The 25,381-nt window shown below is 38.1% G+C and overlaps 1 protein-coding gene across 1 annotated transcript; it reads left to right on the forward strand.

Annotated features, from left to right (window-relative positions):
- The first annotated feature begins 8,217 nt into the window (after nt 1-8,217).
- On the forward strand, nt 8,218-24,892 carry pah (phenylalanine hydroxylase). Its single transcript, XM_042511026.1, has 13 exons — nt 8,218-8,328; nt 10,075-10,197; nt 16,044-16,227; nt 18,211-18,299; nt 18,758-18,825; nt 19,603-19,799; nt 19,978-20,113; nt 20,202-20,271; nt 20,779-20,835; nt 21,685-21,780; nt 22,288-22,421; nt 22,576-22,691; nt 24,549-24,892. The coding sequence occupies exons 1-13, from the start codon at nt 8,257-8,259 to the stop codon at nt 24,590-24,592; spliced, it is 1,386 nt and encodes a 461-aa protein (XP_042366960.1). The 5' UTR covers nt 8,218-8,256; the 3' UTR covers nt 24,593-24,892.
- Nucleotides 24,893-25,381: the final 489 nt, after the last annotated feature.

A 25,381-nucleotide genomic window follows, 5' to 3' on the forward strand; every position in this document is an offset into this window, starting at 1 on the left:
TCCCTATAATCCAGCATTCCAGAAATCTCTATTCAAGTGGAGCCTTTGAATAGCTCAGAGGGGTAAAAAGGAATAGTTTGGGGAAATTTGCACACTCACTTTCTTGCAAAGAGTTAGATGAGAAGCTTTTTATTGTTATCTTGCGAAATATAAATATCTTAATCAAAAGTATGGCCTAAATTTCTGTATTATTAGAATAATGGACAGTCTCACCAGGATTTCATCAGCGTGTTGCAGCCTAAAATGCTTGATTTTACATCAGCTTTTCTAAGAAAATCACAATGCAATGCAATGTTTCTAGGCATTTTGGGGGTATTATCCATTAAATCCACAACTATTGTTGTTTTGCCATTGCCATTTTTTAGCTGAAATTGAAATGATAAAAGGGACAAAAATAGGATGTTAAAATGAGGATAAGGTGCTGACTTACAGTAAGTCAGTCATTAGATATTCATTGCTCAACTTTACCCAAAAAGATATATACAGTAAATATAACTGGGCTTAAAGTTGTGGTGGGAAACTACAGTAAATGCAGGATTTTGCCAAAGTCTTAGTATCTGAGGACAAGAAGGCCCTTCAGCAGGAGCCGTTATCCACTCGAGCGCTCACCTGGAGCCGCCCTCCACAGACCCTCAGTGACACGGAGAAAGTCTGACTGACAGGTGAAAGTGACCACGGCTGCAGGGAGGAAACGCCTTTTGTGTTTGGTCAGAGAGGTGGTGAGGGCGATGAACCAGGTCCCCCTGCCGACGAGATCATCAGCCTGAGGGCAAAGAGGGAGGGTCTGGATCACTCTCTCCTCACATTAACAATACCCCCCCAACCATCACAACCTTAACACGTCATCCCCCTCAGTTAGGGACCTCATCTCTGTACCCCTCAAAACACACTCAATCTAATCTGCATTTCTACCACATGTGTAGGAAACGAGATGGCACTATGATACAGTGTCCACCTGCAGGCAACACTATGCCTCTCTTATCTGCTGCACATTCTGCAAAGCTAAAGATAAAACAGCTGTCTAACCAAGTTAAGCCTTTATGGCATGCAATTAGTGTGTATATAACATCAGAGTAAAATCAACTTTTATAGCTTTAAACGATCAGAGACATAAACCAGGCGCACAAAATATTAGGTCTTTATTGCTTATTGTTTTCTCTATACCCTTCAGCAAGCGGACGTCAATAAAGAGAGTTTCCTGAACATGTGGGGGGCATTCTGACACTTTAACAGAAGTGATACGCAACCCAAGCTGTAAGTAAATATCAATGTGTTTTCGTGTTTTGTTTTTGCTGACCACAGTGCATACACTATATTTTGCAGCCTGTTGAAAAGTTGCAGTACTTGTTTTTAGGTATGCACCGGTATAGCAGTAAAATTCATCTCTTACAGGAAATTACAGCCAGTATAACGGCCAACATCAGTCTGATGTGAAAGTTATTAGTTTAGAAAGTACACTATGAGGTCATTAACCAAAATAATGGACACTAAAAGTTGGTGCTAGATGAAAAGTTCAGGGATCGTAAAAGTACCAATTAAGCCTAAGAGGAACAGGAGGCGTTTGCACCAAATTTCACAGCAATCCATCCAAAAGTGGTTGAGATATTTCACTCAAAACCACTACTATGAACTCATGGGGGCGCATGAGGAAAAGTAAGAGGACTGCCATATTTCTGAAGACTCATCCTCTGGTGACCATGAATGTCCGTGCAAAATTTCAGAAGTTTTAGTTTGGACAAAAGTGATTGACCAACTGACTAAAAACACATCATGGCACCATTTCCCTCTTTCTTACTCTAACTACCACTGAGCCTAAATCAGGCTCTTTCCCTGGATGAGATGTTGATCCTGGGAGAGTTCCTGTCAGGGCCACGTGTAGCTGGGGACCCAGCCAGGGAAGGGGGTGACTTTCCTGGGTGTAAAATTCAATTATCTAGCGGGTGAGCGTGTCTGTTGTGAGCGTTGGGCGGACGGCTGCCCGTTCCCAGCATGCGACAAGGGGGTTAAGAACCACAGAAAGGCCTCCATTATCACGAGTGAGAACAGCCCATGTGGCTGGCTGCACGGCCCCCGCTCTCATTCACTCCCCTTTACAACAGCACTGCCGAAAGCCTCAAAGTTTAATTCTCTTTTCTCTGCTCCCACTCCTTTTCTTCTTCCCCCCTCCTCCCTCCTACCCTCACTCTCTTGCTCTCGTACTCTCAGAAAAGAGACTCCACAATGCTGCTGGAGGGATGGAGTGGATTCTTCAGCACCCCTGTGGACAGTGCACATGTGGACAACATTCACAGGATGTCCGTCAACTAGTCCATTAATCAACGGCATCTCATGAAAGCACAATTAGGAACTTCACAACTCTATAACAGATTATCATCTCTAAGCACCCCTGCCACTACTCCTGCAGAGCAATGCTCTGTGCTGAAGTTGTTTTTTCTCATCCAACTGCACTTTTTCACAGCAATAATTATGAAAAAAGCTGGAGTTGCATAATCAGGACAAAACAATTTTTTTTTTTAAGTGAGAGGACAGCTGCAGCGTGTAAAAGAGCTCATTCCTCGCAGTCTGGACCAGTCGGGCAGTAAAACTGACTCGCATCTGGCGAATCATTAGTGTGAGAATGGATCTTCAGTGTGTGAATAAGACTGAGGCCATATGGAGAAGCCCATTGTAGGCACACACTGCACCACTTCTCATGATAAATGAGCAATTGTCTCCATCACCATTAAAGACAGTAAATGACGCAGTGGGGAGCTCTCTATCAACTGTACAATATGAAGAGGACACTGAGGAACCTTGGGAGTTTTGTGTGACATCACGTCCCAAATTACTGAAGACAAGCAGACGACACATACAGTGGCCCATTATGAGTCCTCTGCAAGAATAAAGGGGCTGCTACAGTGTGTTTGTGTGCATTTCAAGTAGGCTAGATTCTACTTAAAGATGTATTGACTCATATTTTGGCAACTTGGGGCAGAGAAACAAGCTATAAACAGAACACTGGCATGTCATAACTATAAAGTTCGTAACATCTAAGCAAACAAATGACCTCTTCCACATCCAGAAAACTGAGAGTAATATTTGTTTGGACTTAAAGTTTCACTTGAACTGTTAATTGAACATAGGACTAAGCAACATCACAGCTGACTGCAATAATTATATTATCCTGGTGGAATTGTGCAATACACAGACTGTGAGATATTTATTTGTTTACTGCTGATACTAGTTTAGTTTATGAGTTGTTGGGTTGATCATTTTGTCATTTTTATGTATTCCGTTTGTACCACTGAGAGGAGTTGCTCTTAAATTTTGTTATACAGATGTTCAATGACAAAAAAGGCATTCTTCATTCATTCTTCACCATCCAAATGCCAAAAAATGACAACGTAAGGTTTATTACTTATTTATGACTGAAAAATTGACACACAGTGCTGAGCTGCTCCTCAAATTAATCTTCAGGTTCCAGCTATAAGACAGTGTGTACCACTTCTATGCCACATGTACTGTTGAGCTGCCATCTCCCCATAAAGATCCCTTGTTCCCTCTAAGACAAAAAAGGGTCTACGTAGGGAGGGGTGGAGTAAAAGAGGTTAATCTCTATGCTGTTAGATACTGCATACTAATACTTGGGTCACTCAGAAGTTTAATGTGGTTTGAAATTGTTTTCTCAAATTGTGAACAAGTGGATTTTGGATGTGTTGCTCTGTGTGCTGAACTGGTGTTGTGCTCTCAACATTACCAAACCTACACTGCCCTCATGTGGCACCTGTGGATCTCCTCAGTGTCAGGTGTGATAGTTGGTGCATAGACACAAATTTGTTGTCTGTACTGCTTGCTAGGAGATTTTATGTAGGGTGCACTTAAAAAAATGTTATTTATCACTAAGTGCTGCACAGTCCCCAATCTTAGAAGGTTATGCAAGTGATTTGTTTTTGTAAGGTTCTTTGTGTTGTTGCAGAATGACAATAATATGGTACAGAAGAGAAATGCAAATGGGGAGAAATGTAAAACTTAACCTGTATGACACCTGTTGTACCATACAGTATTTCAAAAGTTTAAAACAAATGGCCAACATTTTCAAACAAAACTTCTTGTCTTTGTGTTCAACATGATTTAAGGTACTTTGGTCATTACATAGGTCTCTTATACTAATTTTAACTGTATTTAATTCATACATGCCCTCTATAGGATCACCTTTAAAAAAATGTATTATTATGACTCACCTCTGTTACCTAAACCAGCTGAAGGAGCATCATTACCTGTAAAGCAGGACTCGGGATTGTTCTTCTTCATGAGAACATAGAAAGGTGATGCAGTTCTTCCCTTTAATAGCATTCAGTGGGCAATGTTTGCCTTCTCTCTGCTAGTCATCCAGGCTTCACCTAACAAAGGAAATAAACAGATGTTCAGCTCTCACTTCACAAGTTTTCACATAATCTGAATAAATATTATTTTGTATTGACCGATTGTGTTCTTTGCTATGACTGGCTGACTTTGGATGAACAGAAAGCTTAAGTCTCATTGACTTTGGATGCAATCTTGTCAAAACCAATCACACCACAATCACACCATATTGCATACATCAAAATGAATAAAACATGAAAATAATGATTTTTGTTTTGATTTTGATCTTACTACGCCATGGTATAACCTGAGAAAAAGGTGATAAACATTTAGAATTTGCAGACACACATTGCAGTCTGCTTTGCCAGGAAAACCTCTGCAACCACCTTGAGCATAATGGATTTTTGGCCACACCTTGTGGCACAAACTGGTAAATTCTCAGTCCAGAGGACTAAAGCTCCAATATAGTTTCAGTGAGCAAATATAAGATAAGATTAGAACAGATGAGAAAAGATAAACTTAATCGTGCCTGGAGTGAAATCTGTCTTGGGCACATAGTGCATATAGCTGAATTGCAAGTACATACACGCATAATACAACAAAAGACAACACCTTAATAGTCAACAACAAACAACACATCAAATAGACAGCATGCACGGAGGTGAAACAAAAATAGCAGTGTTAATAAAATAAGCAAATAAAGACATGTGCACAGCTGCACATTTCAGCAGGATTACTGTAAGATAAATAAGAACAGCTGGAATCACCTTACACCTTCTATCTCGCACTATTAAGTCAAAATGTGTTTAATCAGTCCAATAACCTTGGAAAATTTATTTCTTTCAAAACAAGTGGGAAAAAGCCAAAGAGCAACTTGGCGAGAAATTAGTAATTTAGAAAAAATTCTTGGGGTAAATGTCCAGAGAACTCTCAATTTGTAATTATCATAATTATATATTTTAAGTTATCTTACAGATTATTATAAATTTAAGTACTTTTTTCATGCCATTTTTTTATCCCTTAATGTCATGTCCTCTGACTTTTGTTGTAGTTGTTGTTTTTTTCAATTATTGTTATTATTATTATTATTATTATTTTATTAATTTACAGTTACTTTTTCCTAATTCCTTGATAATTTCTGGGTCATTTCTTAACTGCTCATGGCCCTTTGACATATTTTTGAGAGAAATCAAGCCAATTTCCCCCGGTTTCAAAGGGTTAAGTACAAGACTGTAGACTGATATTTTTGTGTTTATTTGCCTTGTTCATGGGACTGTAATTAAGTGAGCTTCAGACACATACACAGTCCAAATAACCTTAAATGAAGTTACAGGCTAAATTTAGAGTTAGCCCCAGCATCATTTTTACAGAGCAAAACACAATATAATGTACACGATCTTTTACCGCACCAACATGACACAAAGAAATTCACTCTTACATATGAAACAACTCTTTAACTCACCATTAAGCTCTTTAAGGTGGCGTTTTTCCGCTTAAGAAAACTCTCAGAGTAAAAAGTTGATGTAGCCTAATTTGGAGGTTGACAAGTTTGAGGCTAACATTAGCTTGGCGACTAGCGATATTGACTGTACCGGCGGTTTCTGCTGCACCTGCTTCGCTGCTGTCTGTTCATGCTGAAGCCTCTTGATTTACGTTTGTACATTCCGTGTTTTTCAGCCATTTTACAATATCCTTGAAGATATTTAACCCCATTTTCAGCGTTTTCTTTGGCTAGCCGTTAGCCTCTCCTCTCAACTGCGTAACTGCCAACGTCCTCGCGCTCGCGCTCATCAGGCACGCCCACGCGACTACGGCATTACGTAATATGGGCGGAAGAACCCTATTGGTTGGTTCTGGCCAATCATAATACGCAGATTTAGCAACTTATTTTTCTCATTTGAAAATATGTAAATATTGGATTACTTCGCGGTTTAGTAATCATTACAACAAATTATCTCAATTATTATCAAGCACCCTGCATCTACCATGTCTGACTCAAGTACTGGAGGTTGTGCTTTAATTCATAATATCAAAATAAGGTTTGTTACGAAATATATTTTTAATTTACAAGCAATTTGCCTTGGTGTTTAGTGCATAGCCTATTAGGGAGTGTTCATTATTTATGACGAATATTTTTTAAGCATGAAGGAGGGAATTACATATTTTTTTATTTTGCATCGGGGAGAAACATACAAATTTCAGTGGTTTTATTTTGAATTGATTTTATCTCAGTTATGTCCGACTAATTTAGTTTACTGAAGCTGCAAAAAATTAGAAAGAATGAGGTAATTCCATCTGCCATGTTTGAGTTGCAACAACTTTGCAAAATTAAGTGAAGCTAAATTTCACGTAAACTTAACAATTAGATATCACGCAAACATAAATTGAGATTCCTAGTTATATTTACTCTCCATTTTCAAGGCAATACGAGATTATTTTAAGTAAGATCCACTTGTCAGTTTCTAAAGTGTATAACTCAGATGTTTTATTTAGGTAAAAGTAAGCAAAATCACAAAACTGTTTGCATCAAAATAAAATTGAAGTACTGAGGCTGTGCTCATTAAGAAGGATTTAAGGACCATACATAATATAGGATTATTGGATAATTGGTGCATTTATGTGTACATCACTACTGTTGCAGCTGGTAAAGACTATGCAGTATATAATTACTTCATATAGTTTTTCCGAATGATGCATTAACTTAATCTGCAGGCAGGAAAGATTCAGGCTGACTTTTTGAAGCACCAAAATGTGGCGCCACAAAAATAGTTTCTTCCTGTTTATAGCTGGCCACATCAAAATGACGGAGGACCCCCACTGACACAGGCTATACCTCAAACCCCACCTCAAAATGTGTGTTTAATTAAAGCACATTTTGGATTATTATTCCTATACTATTATACAGATATCACACATCCTGCACAAAACTGTTCATCTAATTTATTCTAAAACAGTTAAAGGCTTTTGTACATATTAAGGCCAACAGCATTTTTTTAATCATATCTTTTTCTTATTTTTATTGTAGCTAATTATTCAGTTCTTTAGTTAAGCTTTTTACATAACATAACATAACATTTCATTAGGCCTACACCTAAATAACAACAAAATGTGTTTGATGTGTCTTTGTTTTCCAATAAAGTGCTCCAGTTTTTACAGTAGCACCGGGAAAAATTAGGTCATCCATCCTGTATTTTTCTTTCTATTTTTCTGTATAGAAGAATAGTATCATAGAAAGGAAATCAACTTGTCATTTTCTACAGTGTACATTAATTAACTAATTCATTAATCTAACTGATTGCACTTTTTTTTCTTTTTTATTGCTCTTTTTAATCTTTTTGGCTTTTTGTTTGTTTGTGTTTGTTCACTGTACATACTGTACATTTCTTTATTATTATTATTTTTATTTTATACTATGTTAAGTGCCTTCTTTGTATAGATATATTTAAATTTTTTGCACTTTTTAACGAATATTTTATTCAGTGCTGCTCTCTTATTTGCTGCTGCAGCAAAACAATTTCCCTCACAGTTTTAATAAAGTATTTCTCTATTATTCTAACCTATTAACGTCGGTAACTTATGCTACCTTGTCTCAGGTCAGTCACGTTCATAGTCATGTTGCACAAATAAAAAAACATACATCGGGGCAGCAGCTAAAAAAACAAAAAAAAACCTTCAAGCTATAAACCAGCAGTGAGGGCCGAACTCAACCCTATAGCGCCGGACAACAAGAACCAGATGTGCCATTGTAGTTCTGTTTCACAACAACCGTCCCGTGACATACCGATGCAGAGGGGGTGTGGTGTCACGTGGCTGGGTGTTGCAGCGGAGAGGTTTTTATAGACAGGAGCTGCACGCACAAAGTCTATCAGAGTTCAGCATCAGCACACACAGGTTGTTCACCTGCACAGCAAGAGGATGGACGCACTGTACAAGAGAGTGAACGGAAACTACGGGACAGAGGCAGGGACAGAGGAGCAGGAGACAGGGGTAAATCTCATTCATCACGTTATGATACCGCATATATAACTTGATAAAAAAAATTATTTGGCTTTGGCACCACTTTTTATTTTTTCAGTAATTCATCATTATATTCGTGTTTTTTTGTCATCATATGGTCAATTTAAAGCAAAAAAAAGCTTAAAGCTGGTATAAATATCATCCATCTGCTAAACTGAATCTGATTTTGATAAAACAGCAGTGATGGAGCCAGTCATAGCTGGAATATTCTGGCAGTATTGGCCTGCAGAAGACAAAGCAGGGGATGTTGCTGTTGTGAAAAGAGGGCGACAAAAACAGCTGATGTTACTGGAAAAAAAGACAATATTTGCTGTCATAAAACACCTGGAAAATATGACAAGGCCTTGCAAAAACAAAAATGTACAAATGTTATATGTGTGCAGTTATTTTGCCAAACTTGTGAAAATATTCACTCAGTTATTCTTATAAAAGCTAGCAGGGTGTCTACAGGTATCATACACTTATATCTAGAGCTTTAGTCAGTCAACACAAAACTAATCTGCAACTATTTAAAAACTCTAAATTAAGCAACATTCAAGTTGATGAACTGCTTGAATGAAGACTATCTTTACCTAAATGTTAAATTTAATTTAAAATGCAACATTTCAGTCCATAAATTCTCTTACTGAAATACTGTGTTGGAGCTACAAATAAAATGGTAGATTTAATAAATCGCTATCTGGACTGTGCAGGAATTTTTACATCTGTAATATATTCTGTTCCACTGTCACGCACCTGAAACATGGTCCTCTTTGGTTAATGCCAGCACTCCCGCTGCAAAGGTCTGGGTCAAAAGGTTAAAGGTGTGAAGGCTTTAATCTGCAAGATCACACACCTTGAATGCAAATGTCATGGCCTTAAACCATATTTCATGCACTTTCTCCTACATGTGGCCGCACTTAAATACACGTGAGGAATATGGTCAGAACCCTAATGAATCTGAAATGCAGAAATTAGACTGACTCTTAAAATCTAAGATTTACACATCCTTTTGACTTAACCCTTCGAAATCTGAGCAAATTGGCTTAATTTCATTCAAAAACATTGGAAAAAGGCAAAGAGCAACTTAACAAAAGATGACTGAAAAATTAACGAGAATTTTTTTTAAATAATAAGAATATTACCGGAAAATTAGCACAAAAAAGAGAAAAGAGAAAGTACAAAAAAATAACTTGAAAAAAAGTGTATAAAAATTATTACAATATTCTGTAGAATGTCCCGTAGACTTTTTCTTTTTACCCCTAGACATTTTTCCCTAGCTTTTGTTTCTCCTTTAAAAAAAAAAAAAGGAGAAAATCTATAATCCTGCAATTTGAGGAATGTTTCTTTCAGAGTTGCTAATTGCCTTTTTCTACGTGTTTTTGAAAGAATTCAAACCAGTTTGGTCCAGGATCAAATACTTGTGAAAGGCATCTAAAAGCAGCACAAGAAAAGTGAAGTCGCTCCAGGTTTTAAAGGCAGTTAGAAGTAGTTTTAAAGCTTTGTTAGAGTTACTATCACACCCATTCAGCTGCCACTTAGGTTTAAAAACATGTGTTTTTCATCACATACATCATAAAAAGATCAATTGAATGACCGTATGTGTTCCCCCTTCTCTTTCATTAACTCTTGCAGTAAAGTAGACGCTCCCCTGAGATGTGTGAAAAAATGCCTAAAACAAAGCGTAAACTCTACATTGAAAGCCCTGTGTTGTTTTCTGAAATGTGCCTTTCTCAGCGGAAGAGAAGGGGCTCCATGTACCTGGAGGAGGAGACCGACAACAAGTCCGAGGTGATCTCCTGCATCTTCTCCCTGAAAGAGGAGGTCGGAGCTTTGGCCAAGGGCCTGAGACTCTTTGAGGTAAATCTCTCTGCTGATAGCTCACACACACACATGCCATCACTGCTGACCAGGAGGCCTCATGGTCCCCCTGAGACTGCTTAGTCATCTTCAGGGCTGACATACGATAAAACCGACACATATATACCCAGCAAGCAATTTTTGATTCTAAAAACCTTCTGAGAATGGTACAATGCTACGACGGAGGATTAGGGCCATGTTAAAGAAAAAGAAATTTCAGATTTCAAGAATAAAGTCATACTATTCTGAGAAAAAAAGATCAATCCTTACTGTCAGATCATAAAATAAGATGCAAGGTAACAAACAGAAAAGGAAACCTGGTCTGAATTTGCCACAGGTGATGTGGTTTTAACTGTATTTGTTAAAATTGGCATAGTTTCTCCTGCAGATTAACAACAACCAGAGCATGCAGGAATGTTAATTTACCACTGAGGTGGTTACGTCTATTTGGGGTTAAACTAACCACTCCATGGTGTGGTTTAAAACCAGTTTTCTTCAAGTGGCTGCATTGATTGTACATCTAACCACAACACTCTTGCATTTCACCAGAAAAACAGCTCTGTCTGCGAGACATTACATTTGTAACTTAACTGAATTGTTTTCAGAATTGTTTTGTGGTGACAAAGTAATCATGCCAAGATGCTTCTTTGAGTTAACGAAACACAGACTTGGTGGTTGGGATGGAAATTGGCATCAGCCAAATTCTTGTAAATGTGCAAGTAGTTGCTAGATTTTCTTCACTAACCAGCCACAAAAAAAACAATCAATGATTATCTATTGAGTGGGTGGTAGATTTTATAATCCACCAGCCACAGTGGCAGGTGGACAAAAAAGTTCATTTCCAACCTTGGATGGTGGGAAAAAAGTGCAGGACTGTGAAACCAGGCTCATGTTTTAGGTTTCAGCATCAGAAGCACTTTGGTTAAGTTTAGGGAAAGTTTTGTGATGTTATTTAAAAAACAAAAAATGCTGATGTTACCAGGACTGAATGGTGTATTGAAAGATGGTCTATTTTGGCAGAACATGAATTAAATAGACTGTCAGTTAACATTTTGCTGAAGTGTTTAAATCAACATTTCTGCGATTTGCTGGGTACATTAATTAGCAACATTTGCTTTTGCTTCCTCTACAGCTCATTTTTTACCTGGTTGCTGAATAATGTTTTAACTGCATTGTGAGCAACATTGTGAGGATGTTTTGGTGACAGATCATAGAATATTGTTTTATAAAATGTTCCCAAAATGTTACATAAGAACAAAGAAAGAACAATTTCAAAGCAACATTCAGAACATGTTATTGAGGGCTGAGATTACAGACCATTTTTAATTAAATGTAATGTGATATGTTCACAAATTAAAAAAACTTTTTTTTATGTTTATAGATTTTAGGTTCTGGGAACTAAAAGAAAACTTGCCACTGAAAATGTTACTAAAACACTGAATTGGTTACTTTGTACTGTTCTCAGGATGTTTTTAGGCCCAAAAACTGAAGTTAAGATATTAATCCCTACAGACTTCAACAGCTTGTCACCCATAATCGTCCCTGATTGGTGTCATTGTCCTCTGCTGTCTGGCATTAGCGCCTACACCTGTCAGCTATTAAAAAACTTTAAATATTTGGAGGCCCACGTCAAATGTACAAACAGGTGGGTATAGGATCTTCAGATTTAAAAATGCCAAACAATCATCCAGACAAAGTTAGGCACGCTAATGTTATGCTAGCTGAATGCTACAAAAAAGTCGCCTTATCATGGATAATTAATCCTCCGGTATTAAGCAAAAAGGAACAAATAAAGTTAGCTTGTGCTGGCTGTATGCTATATAAACTACATGTGTTTTGTTGTGTTTTTTGTTACTACCTAGTTGTTTTTGTGTTGGTTCTGCAGTTCGTTTTGACACTAACCTTAGGCTATTCTTCCAAAATGGCCGACTTGCTGTTGATGACGTCATGTTTCTGTTAGCTAAGCCAATGGGTCCAAGCCCAGAAATTGAAAAACACATAATTCCTCCGTAAAATGTTGAGCTGTCATTTTAACACTGTGTTTTTGCTGGTTGGCAGATTTAGTTTCTTTTAGACAGCAAGTTCTTTTTGGTTTCTATGCTAAGCTATGCTAACTAGCTTCTGGCTCCATTTTCACTGACAAAAAAGTAAATAAGAGTATTTTTTTTCCCAAATGTTGGAGTCTTTTTTTCTAAACTCTTTTCTAAACAGGTAGACATGACGACTTGATGATGAAACTTCCTCATCTCTTTTATCTTTGTTAAGTTACTGATTAACATTAAGCAAAACAAGCTAGGCTACATGAATACTACATGTCCTTACAACTTGAGATGTTAATATATTCCAGTATAGATCCAGTTCCTTATTTCAAATAGTTTTAACAGTTTTTAACAGAGGAAAATAGGTTATATATAGTTTAATTGTAGTTGTTTTGGCGGTTTTCATGTTCGTGGCCTTTGGAGACCCTTTATAGCAGGAAACTAAACAAACTGAGCTTATCTCACATGTTTGTGTATCGGCAAACATAAGGTGGCTCTTTGATCCACTGACCCACCTCCTCCAGGGTTTCTATAATAATGAAATAGTCAAACATTTAACTAACCAGAAACTAAAAAACTGATCTCTCACTTGTAGTTTGGAATAAGAGTACACTAACTTACTGTACTAAGTCCAGTTTTGACATTTTTCCACTGTTGGGTCATAAAAACATTTGGTTTTGTACTTTACTAAAGCAAAGTTTTTGTGATATCAATGCTCTCAAGTACCTCTCAGCAAGAAAGCAAATAAGTATATTTCCCAAAATGTCAAACAGTTCCTTTGTACCGTTAAAGGATAACATTTCAGCCTTTTTTCACGTTTTTGTATCTATGTGACCAATAGGAGCAACAATTACAATTACTACATATTGTAAGACACAATCCGAAATTCCACAGAAACAAAAAAAAAAAAATCAAAAAGATAATTTGGTTTTGTGTTTCCACTGTTACAACAATCACCAGTCACCCAGTTAGATGTGGAAAATATGCTGACTCTATATGCACTAAAATTAGTTTATTTAAATGGAGTCTGGTGGGTTTGGCAATGGTAACATCAGGGCTGTTTTTGGTTGAACAAAAAGGATCTTTAAAAAAAGGTCCATCTCTGTAATGATCTCACTTAATTCTTGGCCAGTTTAAGGACGGGTCCAGTTCCAAAAATACCAAAGCTAACCTTTGATGGTCTGATCCAGATGGACATGACGAGCCTATGATGAAACTCTCAGTTCTTTCACAATCGAAAGTTACTGATTAACATTAAACAAAACAAAACACATGAAGAGTAAATTTTTTTTGCCAGTGCGTACGTGACTGTCCGAGGCTCGAAGTAAACACCAATTGGCAGCGCCTTTATTGTTTAATCTTCAACGTGGACGTCATATCAAGGTTCCAGTTTGCTCCTCTTGCAGGCAAAACACAGCGTTTGTGTCCAGAACATTTTGCAGGAAAACAATTCAAAAATTCAATTCAAAAGACGATTTCAGATTACGTGTTGAAGAAAAACACATTTTTGGACAGACGTATTAGCGTGGGTACAGATGAAGTGGGTTGAATCTGTTCAATATCAAGTAAGTGCTGCTTTCCAAATGCAGCATTAAACAACAGGATCCTCTTTGAACCTATGAACTCCCACTTTTCCGATCCTCCCCCTACTCCACCCCCTTCCTCCCCCTAATTTCCTCTTCTTTACATTTTTTCTATAAAATAGGCAAAATTACCCCCAAACCATCAACGTACCCCTTCTCTCCCTTACAGCCATGCAGCACATGTTGATCTCCCTGAAAACACAGCTTTGAAGAAATCACACTGCTCTTCATTACTTCCCTGTGCTCTAAAAGTGACTGCTCTGCAGAGCCATGTGCTAACGTTTAGCCGAGCAGCCACGGCATCTTATCACGTGTTCATTTTCATCTTGTGAATGCCTAATCTCCATATTTCAGTCAAAAAATTTGCTCACTAAAAACCGCTACACTGTTTATCCACGAGGGACTCAAGCACATGTGACACGGCAACATGGTGTTCATGTGACAAGTCAGAGCCACGCGCCGGCCTTGACCTTGCGCCTCAGTCAGGGAGACAGGAGGGTAAATGTCACCAGCCTTACAGTCGAGGGACGGCTCAGAGGGGTACAGAAATCGGACAAAATAACCCCAGCATCCTGCTGGTTTTAGGATTAGGGTTAAGCCGGACCATAGCACACGCGTTGGTTTCTTTGTGCACAGAAACAGCAATTTCATGAACTTTTTAAGCTTTTGTTTGAGGACAGGGAAACATTTATGATGTTCAAATCCGAATTTTCTAAACTTTAACCTTTTGATACCCAAGCAAAGTGGCTAGATTTATTTCAAAAACATGGGAAGGAGGTAAAGAGCATCTTAACAAGAAATGGCCCAGTGCAAAATTACACTACAAATATCTCAAATTAAGTTTAAAAAAAAAAGGAAAAAAAATGTTTTTTTATAAAAAGCATATCAATTCAAGTGCAAAGCTTTAAATATTTCTTTTTCTTTTATGTAACATAATTTTAAATATATAATTAAGAAAATTATAAATATAGTTTACCAGGCACCGCCCCTTTTTTATATCTCATAATCCAGGTAGCTAATTTAAAGATCATTTCCTTGTCACCTTTCACTAATTTTTGGAGTTTTCAAGACATTTCTCAACAAATTGCTCAATATGTTTTTTCATGTATTTCTGAAACACACTAACACATTTTTTTTTTGGTTACAGAGGTTTAAATGCTTGTGAAAGGCATCCGAATGCACACAAGAAAAGTGATGTCTAACCAGATGTTAAAGGGTTAAAAATGTTGTAAGTCAGTGCTGGCCATACAAATAGTTTTGTCTATCATTTTTAAATTTACAAGGAATAATTACAATTATTCAACTTAATGACTTAGGTTGAATAATTGACAATTTCAATCGGAAAACATAGTTTTTGCGTCTTTGATGTGCTTTGAAAGCCTCAGCACATCTGATGACAGTGAAAAGAGAAAAGCACATCACAAAAAGCAAGTCATGTTTTCTTTCAAATGCCAATCTCGACTATCACTCCCAGAGGATGCAGGACCACATGGTCCTTAAAAAAAAGCTGTTAAAAGCAGAATAGGATCCAGATGGGAGAAAAAAAAGGGAGGCCCTGCTGTGCACACCCTCCTCTCCTCCTCTTTACTTGGCCTATAGTAGACGGAGAACAACGTACTCCCTCTCCCTCCCCAAAGTTACGTAAACAAAAATACACTATAGATGGTAATTACCACTTTAAGTCACGCTCTTTACCATGAGCGTTCCAGCTATTTGCATTTTGGACATTAAAAGGAACTCGCATCCAAAAATTTTTGGAGCCATCCCAAGGGTTTTGTGTTCATGCTGCAGAATGAGAAAAGCCTAAATGTGGACAGGGCAGGATGATTTATTGGACGATGTTGCACTAAACCACAACAATATGTGCTGAATGCCCTTACTGTGCATGTCCAGTCTGTCTGGCTCAGTGTCAGTTTGCAGATTGAGGGTTCAAGGCAGCTCCGACCCGAGGTCATGGTGGCCTCCGAAAAGTCTGATAAATAGTCATCACTTTAGCAATAATATATCGCCCTCTGGTGGTGGTACAAAGGTTGTACTGCAGCCTGTTGCAGCAATAACACTGTTGTTTTTTATAGATGTTTATGCAAGTAATTTCTTTAGTTTCCATGATGAAAGGTTTGCCCTCAGACAATAGAAAATTAAATAAAATATAAAGGAAACTGAAAACATCTAAAAACACAAACAAATCAGGTTTCACCTCTTTTTTTTTTCCTGTGACCCACAGGAGAAGGGCATCAACCTGACGCACATCGAGTCCCGTCCATCGCGGACGAACAAAGACGAATATGAGTTCTTCATCAGTGTGGACTCCACCTGCTCTCAGGCCCTGGATGAGGTCATCGACGGCCTGCGTACACAGATCAGTGGCCACGTGCATGAGCTGTCACGCAACAAAGAGAAGGACACAGGTTAGTGAGTTTGTGTAACTATTTTGAGAGGATAAGCTCAAATCCCAAACATGACAGACTCTACAGTCGTACTGGTGGCACAGTAACATGCATACAATAACAATGTTATATGCTGATTTTTAGCAGGTATTGTTTAGTATGGGAATGGGAATGAGTTTAGCAGATTTTTGGTTTGTGATCAAAGTATTATAGTATAAGAAAAGTGAGGCGATCACTAAAATCTATAAGGTTCATCCACTGGGGATCCTAAACATCTTCATCAGATTTTGTGCAATACATTCAGTAGATGATACTTTGCTAAAAAAGTTAAACCTTTGACCTGCTAGTGGTGTCAGAGGAAAAGTCAGGGGATCACCAAAGTCATTAGGGTTTATCCTCTGGGTTTCAAGGACATCTGAACTAAATGTTCTGGCAATCCAATAACTATCGAGGTATTTCACTAAAAAACAAAATTATCCCTCATGTTGGTCACTAAGGGCCAACATGAGGGTCATGAATGTGGGGGTCATGAATATCTTTATCAGATTTTGTGCAAATTCTTCCTTTAAATTTAGAGATGTTTTGTTACAAAGGTAAAAACTTCTGACCTGCTCATGGTGTTAAAGGCAAAGTCACGGATCACCAAAGATAATATGGTTCATCCTCTGGGGATCAGGAACATTTGAACCGAAAGTCATGGAAATCCATCCAATGATTGTCAGGGTATTTCAAACAAAAAAAAACTTGGTGCCGCTAGAAGAAAAGTCAGGGTATCACTAAAGTCATTAAGGTTCATCCATGGGGGACCATGAATATCTGTTTAAAATTTTATGGCAATTGCTTCAATATCTGTTAAGATATTTCACTCTGGACAAAAGTGACAGACACTGCCATCCCTGGGGCCACACAGCTAAAAAAAAATCAAATTAAATGGAGATCAATACGCCTGAAATAGTCAATTTTTTAACGGGGGACAGTGTTGGCTGTTGGGTGGTGCTTCATGACCCTCTCCAGCCAGACTGGGTAATGGACAACCAGCGTCGCCGATGAGACGGATGACCCATCGCTCACATCAAGACCCCTTTATTAGTTGTTTCCAGAATGGCATTAGTTTAGCTACTGAGGACCAACAGGCTCAGCAGGAACAGAGGAGCTGTGTGTCCTCGTCCCACACTAACACGGGGAAGGAGAACATGCCAAGGTCGCGGCTAGCAGAGACAGACAGGGCCACCATGGATTCTCCTTTGACCTCAGCATAGACACTGTGGTCTGCTGGTCAGGGTCAAATTGATTGGGGATATTTATGGCCTGTTTCGGAGACTGTCTGTTTATCAAGAAGCCTGGCAGGGGACATATTGTCTTCCTGGAGCCCTGAGGCTAGACCACACTGCACAAATGCAGATTAATGATTGAGCACCAGTGTTTTTGAGTGTCATAAATCCATATGAAGAAGCAGATGACCCTTGATTACAGTTCTGCTGAGTGTCAAAATGTTGTGGCACTGGAAAACATCTTCCACATCGCCAACATCGATGCCAACGTTATGAAGTTATATTGGTGAAGAATCACACAATATTCAGGTTGTAGCAAATAATTATTTTCTTTGCCGATTAATCAATAAGTCTGCAAAAATAATTAAAAAGGCCCATTCTAGTTTTCTGATTCCAAGACGTCTTTAAAACGTCTCGTGTCCTATCAAGAGTCATTAACTTGTTCCCACAAGATAAATATTTGTGGGCAAGAGATGAAAATTGTTATCTTGACTGCACAAAATAATTGACTTGATTAATTAGTTGATTTTGCACACAGGAAAATAACATGCACTGAAGATAATAACTTGTTCCCACAAGATAAGACAAGATAAAAATCATCTTATTTGCACAAGATAATTATCTTGATCGCACAACATAATAACTTACGGAGCGTAGACTGTGCACAATATGAATAAATATGTATTAAATCAAAACAAACTATCAGTGTTTAATAACTGCTTTTACTCTCTAGTGCCCTGGTTCCCTAATGACATTCAGGACTTGGACCGTTTTGCCAACCAGATCCTCAGTTACGGCTCCGAGCTGGACGCTGATCACCCTGTAAGGACTGACTCATCCATCACTGTCTGTGTGCCATATCCTGCCTCTGCATGTGTGTGTTTGTGTGTGATTACGTGTCCACTCACGCCCCCACGTCTTATGAAAGACGGGTCTGCGGAGATGACAGGCTGCACTCTGCTGTCTATTCTAATGGAAACTATCTAGACACACAAATTGATGTCATTGCTTTAATTGAGCCCCTATAATTATAGATAATTGCTCCCTTTTGCCACCGCCATTAAAGCGAAATGTATTCATCATAAGCTGAAAAACACTCTACAAAGGCTTCATTTGAATATGTATTTGCGTGCTCTTGTTAGAGACGGAGTGCATAATGCTGTCAAAGGCCACAGGGTTTAGCCTCAGCGGAGGATTTCCACTCTTTGATTTAGCTGTGAGTGGCCGGGCCGCGATCATGAGATCTAACATGGCTTTTCTTTGTGTGTGTGTGTGTTCAGGGCTTCACAGATCCAGTGTACAGAACCCGCAGGAAGGAGTTTGCTGACATCGCCTACAACTACAGACAGTAAATACTCCTAATAGTTATCTTAAATGTTTTACTCCATCTATATTTTGGGTGTTTTTTAGGCCTGATATGGCTGAAATATTCTTATACCAAAGTGATTAATTCTTTCTCTGCTTTGCCTTGAAAATTATCATAAACAAATAGGGATAAATTACAGGCAGTCAATGGTGGATTTAAAGGGCCTTTAAAGGCTCTTTGTGTGTATAATTAACAAGTATTATTCACAGGGACTACAAAGAGCACCAACCCCAATGAAATACCCACTGAGCATTTATATATCTGAATACTGTGATACAACAAATAATGAAGTGATGCTCAGCCTATGCAGCCTATCATCACAGGGAAATTTTGGAGGAACATTAAAGAAACAAACAAACAAAAAAAAGATTGAAACACGTTTGTTTGAAGTGTTTAGAAAATTATCCTTTCACACCATTTTGGATTTTTTTTTTTTTTAAATCTACAAATTCTAGAAATGCCCTTGAACTAACCTTGATCTAATTATACTTTATTCTTGTTATTTTTTTTTATTTTATTGTGCTTTAAGCCCTTGTGTTTTTACATTTTGTCAGTTAAAATGTATTAATTGATTATTTCTGTAACGGTTGGACCTTGAACTAATGACTAAGGAGAAATCTGGACCCAGTGGCTGGGCCAATTGGGAATCACTGTTTTACAGAAACAAAAATATGAATGTCCCTAAAATTATACTTATTATACTACAAAATTCAACAAAGAGTACAGAACACATGCAGTAACCTCCCGTCTGTGTCCCAGTGGCCAAGTCATCCCCCGGGTGGAGTACACAGAGGAGGAGAAGGTCACATGGGGGACAGTGTTTAAGGAGCTGAAGACTCTGTACCCGACTCACGCCTGCCGTGAACACAACCGTGTCTTCCCCCTGCTGGAGAAATACTGCGGCTACAGGCAGGACAACATCCCACAGCTGGAGGACGTGTCCCGCTTCCTGCAGTGTAAGTCCTGTCCTGTTTTGACCCTAAAGGTCCCACAAATGACATCTTCGTTTTGGCAACCCCGGGGTGTTGAATGTGGGAGGCAGAGCCTGTTCAAATGCCCCACTTCCTATTCCTCCCTCTCTTATTCAACAGCACAGAATCACTCACCTCGTTCATCTGTCCGTCTCTCCTGCAGCGTGCACAGGTTTCCGGCTTCGCCCCGTGGCCGGTCTGCTCTCATCCCGAGACTTCCTGGCAGGACTCGCCTTCCGCGTCTTTCATTCCACGCAGTACATTCGTCACGGCTCCAAGCCCACGTACACACCTGAGCCGTGAGTGACGAGAAACTATATTAATAAAAAGAACGAGAAAATAGATGATTTATGTGATTTTAAAGAGTCATTTTGGTTCATACTGCAGGGATATCTGCCATGAGCTCCTGGGACACGTTCCTCTGTTCGCTGACTCCAGTTTCGCCCAATTCTCACAGGTACCCAGCTGTCCTGACAGAGCAGAAAGGATGAAAAGCTCATACAATAAAATGTATTTACAAATCTACATAAATCAGCCAATTTAAGGATCAATGACGTGCTTTGTTGAGACCCTAATTTACAATGACATCAAGCATGAGCAAAGACATTAAAAACAATCAAATAACAGTTAAAATAGAAACAAAATCATACAAAAAAATTGGTTTGAACAGCCGAAATAGTGGAAGTGTCCAACTTTAAGTTCCTTTGCCGATTATTATATGTATAAAGAGCACTGTAAGAAAATGACATTTTTCGTAGTTCAGTTGTGATTTGGGGAATGTGGCACAACAAAATATTCTGCAACTGAGTACCAAGATTATGTGAGTTTGGGGTTAAAAGGGATGAAATATGGAGAGGAAGCGTCTGTTTCAAAGTTTTAACGTTGACATAGAAATCTATGTTGCATATGTGATTCTGTAACTGTTCAGTTTCTAATCTATGTCTTTTGATTCTATTCTGCGTAGGAAATCGGTCTCGCCTCCCTCGGAGCCCCTGATGAGTTCATTGAGAAACTTGCTACTGTGAGTACTGCGCACATAAAAAATAATAAATATTTGATTAACTTATTAGCAAGAGAGAGCAAATTCCAGTAAGCTGCATTTAGAACAAGTACTAACAAGGTTTAATGTCAAGGACCCCTGGAAATATATAAATGAGGTAACTGAAATCTTGCTTGAGGGTGATTTTTTTTTTTTTTGCATGTAATGATTTCACTTTTGAGGGCCTTAAATAGCTAGTTCCCAAAATTACAATTTATACTATTTATTTACATAATATAATATCCCCTTTGTTGTAAAAATATGACTTAATTCTTGTAAAATTATTACTTTTTTTCTAGTGAAATTCATTCTTTATTATTGAAAAATTATGATTTTTTCTTGTAAAACGAGCACTTTTTTTCTTGTAAAAAAAACCTTATTCTTGTAAAATTATGACTTTTTTCTAGTAAAATTGTGACTTTATTCTTGAAAAATTAGGACTTTATTCTTGTAAAATTATTGCTTTTTTTTCATAAAACGACAACTTTTTTCTCGAAAAATTACAACTTTATTCTTTTAATATTACAAATTTATTCTCCTAAAATCACAACTTTTTTACTCATAAAACTGTGATCTCATTCTCGTCATATTAGTACTTTTTTCTTATAATATTATGACTTTATTCTCAAAATTATGACTTTATTGTCATAATCTAACTTTTTTTGTCATAAAATAGTAAAAGATTTAAATGAGAAAATACATATTGACCCTTTAAATCTCTGGCTTTGTGGATTTTAAAGACACCTACAGACAGAAGTTTCTTGTTTTGTGGGTTCCTGCCTGAGTTTGGAGTACTGATCACATTTTCATGAACCTTACGTGTGTCCTCAGGTGTACTGGTTCACCGTGGAGTTTGGCCTGTGTAAGCAGGGCTCGGAGATCAAAGCGTACGGAGCTGGCTTGCTTTCATCCTTCGGAGAGCTGCAGGTGAGAAGGAGAGGAGCAACACATGACTCAGAGGCTCCAAGAAAACAAGCTGTGCACCACTTTCTGCAAACATGGACCCCCGCAGAAGCAATATGAATAGTTTAACCCCTCATCAGCTGTTATGACACATTCACCTTATTGCACAACCGCGGCGGTGCAGGCAGTGGGTTAGTGGTCCACTCAGATTTGGGTTTTATGTGTCACTGGGGGAGTCTGCCTGCCTGCCCAGCGGGGTTTTGGATGAAGTGGTTCAGTGGGTAAGTGGGGGCAGAGAGAGAGAGAGAGAAGATGATCAGCTCGCTATCGAGGTCACCGGTTACATCAGCCGCTGTGAGCAGAGGATGTGCACTCTGCCAAGTCACATCAGCAGGGACAGCAGAGCCCTGAATCATGCTGCACTTCCTGTTTACTGACAGCACTGATGGGAACAGAGACACTCATTGAGAAACTGAAATCCATACAGTAAAAAATAAAAAACAGGATTAAATATACACTGTGTTCTTTCAGTACTGCCTGACAGACAAGCCCAAAATCCTGCCCTTTGACCCCGCCAAGACCAGCCTCCAGAAATACCCAATCACAGAGTACCAGCCTGTTTACTTTGTGGCTGAGAGCTTTGAGGACGCCAAAGAGAAAGTGAGGTAAGAACATTTTGCTTTTTAAAATTTGGTTCAAGTTCAGCTGTTTGAAACCTGAGAAAATTTCCTTAATTTCATTTAAAAATGTGAAAAAGTTACCCTTTATGTTTAAGTTACGTACAGAGTTTGTCTAATACTAACATCTGTCTGAACGCAGGAAATTTGCAGCCACCATCCCAAAACCTTTCACAGTGCGCTACAACCCCTACACCCAGAGTATTGAAGTGCTGGACAACACCAAGCAGCTCAGGAACCTGGCCGACAGCATCAACAGTATGTACCGCCCCGTTTATTATTTCATAGTGGACACTAGAGCTGCACCCGTCGCAAATTTAAACCAGTCGAATCTGATTCAGTCAATTAATATGAATATTCACCGACCTGAGGTTTTGGTTTTTTTTCTTATAAAGTTAAAAAGCTTTAATGAGTACAATGGGACGGTTATTGTGACAGCAGCATTCACATGATATGTTAAACAAGCTAACAACAGATCACAAATATGCGTAACAACATTTTTTGGCAACACTAGATATCAAAAGAGAGACAGTATCACTGAGTTGCTGTGAGTTATAAATTCACCACCTCTTCACCTCACAGTGCGGCCTCTCTTTCCCTCTGTGCTGCTGGCTGCATATCTGCAGCTGCTTGTACCAAAGAGTAGAGTGAAAGTCAGAGCACTCACTCTGCAGCAAAATCTGGTGACCAAAACGTCCCCAAAAGTGCCCCGCACAGAAAACAAACAACTGCTCGCCTTGAAGCAATCTCAGTCGACTGAGGGTCTCTAATTGATGATTTGAATTTTCAGCTTTCAGGGGGCAGCCCGTGTGGACACTTAAATCTTTTTTTTTCATTACTTAAATTGATGTATGTATTATTTAACGCAGGTTTCAGACTGCACTTAGTTTCCTTACGATGACACAATGTCTGCTCTGTTTTTCTTGCATGCCTCCAGTGGACAAACAAAATAGGAGAACATTTCTTGATGAACAGGGGTCCACGTTCAGCAACTGCAAAACTATATCAAAACATATGTGGACAAAGTCTCACATGATTCGTGCAGTATTATCCAAGTCTGATTTATAGTCGTATGCTCAGTGCTTCACAAACAGCTCTTTCCATCAGAAAACTGAACTCAAAGTGAATCTTTTCTCTGCTCTCTTCAAAGCCAAACTCCATTGACAAAAAACATGATTTCACCTCACTGAATATGGGAGCTGCTGCCTCATCCAGTTAGTTTGATTGTGATACTGTGAGACTTTGGTGAATCCAGACCAACCCTTTGAAATGCCAAACTCACAATCACACAAACAAACTAACTGATCGATGCTGTGGCAGATCAGCAGCTCCTGTACTCCCCAAGATAAAATGACTGTTTTTGTCAATGGAGTCTGGCTCAGATAGAGCAGATTTAAGTTTCACTTTCAATTCACTTCAATAAGGACTGTGTTTGTGAAGTACTGAGCATACAACTGAATAAATGAGACTTTGATTTTACTGCACAAGTTGTTCGGGAGTTTGAAGTTTTGCTGTTGTTAAACATGGACCCCATGACTGCGATTCATAACAAATTTTCACCGTTTTTGGATTTTTCATTCATTGAAGGCAAAAAAAATTCAAAAACAAACGTAAATCGCATGAGTAACTGGCATAGGTAATTTGACAAAAGGTAATTTGGGGTGTGAAGTATTCCTTTAAGAGGTAAAATTCGGGAAAAAGCAAAAAAATGTCAGAACGTCAGGGGGAAAAGGCAAGTTTGTTTAACATTGGTGTTTTATTTCTTCCTTTTTTAATCATCATGTCACCCCTCAGATTTATCTTGTGACTCCTTCTAGCTGGTGGTAACCTCTGATTTAAAGGACCATGTTATGAAAAGTAAAACTGATAATAGCGTGGCTCTGGCTTCATCATGCAATAGTAAGCACAGTGGGATATTGGCCATGGATGACATAACGGGGCTATTCTTGCTAAATGTGTCAGATTATGAAAGTTTATTGACCTGTTTCTCATTTTAAATAGAAATGAATCATCAGAAATAACTATATGGACATTTTCGACAACTCTGATTTTTAGAATATTTTAATATTTTTAATTATTTCTTTTATTACTTTTTTTTTTTTTCTGTGATTTCAGGTGAACTGGGGAAACTGTGCGAAGCCCTGCGGAAACTGGAGTAACTGCACGTGTGATCTGAGCCGCAGCTTGTTATGAGGCTGCGTGTGGTTCTGCTTAGCATGCTTGCAAATTAGCTTTCTTTGTATTAAAACAAATATGCAAGACAAATAATGGCAATATTACTGTAATCCAATTAGTACTTTAGTTAAGTGAATAAAATGTAGCCTGTTACTCATTTAGGATGATAATGAATGTATTTACTGTCAATTTTATTACAGTCTTAGTGTTATTAAGCAATGTGTTTTTCAAAATAAGAGGGTTTTGTCAGTAAACATCTTTTCAGTGGTTTAAATGAATTAAAAACCCAAAATGTAAAAGTCAAATTTTATATCTCAGACCATGTAAAAACAGTTGAAATAGCCTGAATTTTTTTTATGCATTTTAAACTTAAAGGCATGTTGAGAGATAATTTTTGTCACTAGATTTCATTTTGCTTGGCTGAAATAAGTTTTGTATATGCATGAAATGTTTGAATGAAACAAATAAATATTTCTCTTGACTCTTTTTGTCATTCTCCTCTATTGGTAGCTCTCACTTATCCGTTTATAGTTATCAGGTTTTAAAATAAAGAATAACCAGAAGCTTTACCACTGATAATTTACAGTAAATTGTTTTAGTTTTCTGATCTTAAAGTGAAATCATATTCATATTAATTCTTAATAGTGGAAAAAATGGCTCCTATGTAACACTAAAGGGATCTCAGTGAATTAAATAATCTATCTATACATTTGGTTATATAAAAATTATAATAATTCTATATATAGAATTTTTATTATTGTTATTATTATTGA

Source organism: Plectropomus leopardus, chromosome 22 (genome assembly GCF_008729295.1).
Source record: "Plectropomus leopardus isolate mb chromosome 22, YSFRI_Pleo_2.0, whole genome shotgun sequence".
Classification (NCBI taxonomy): Eukaryota; Metazoa; Chordata; class Actinopteri; order Perciformes; family Serranidae; genus Plectropomus; species Plectropomus leopardus.

Excerpts from the sequence above, each read along its gene's own strand:
- pah (XM_042511026.1), top strand. The coding sequence starts at position 8,257 with ATGGACGCACTGTACAAGAGAGTGAACGGAAACTACGGGACAGAGGCA. Across the intron at positions 8,329-10,074 it reads CAGAGGAGCAGGAGACAGGG|CGGAAGAGAAGGGGCTCCAT; the intron begins GTAAATCTCATT and ends TGCCTTTCTCAG. Across the intron at positions 21,781-22,287 it reads CATCCTTCGGAGAGCTGCAG|TACTGCCTGACAGACAAGCC; the intron begins GTGAGAAGGAGA and ends GTGTTCTTTCAG.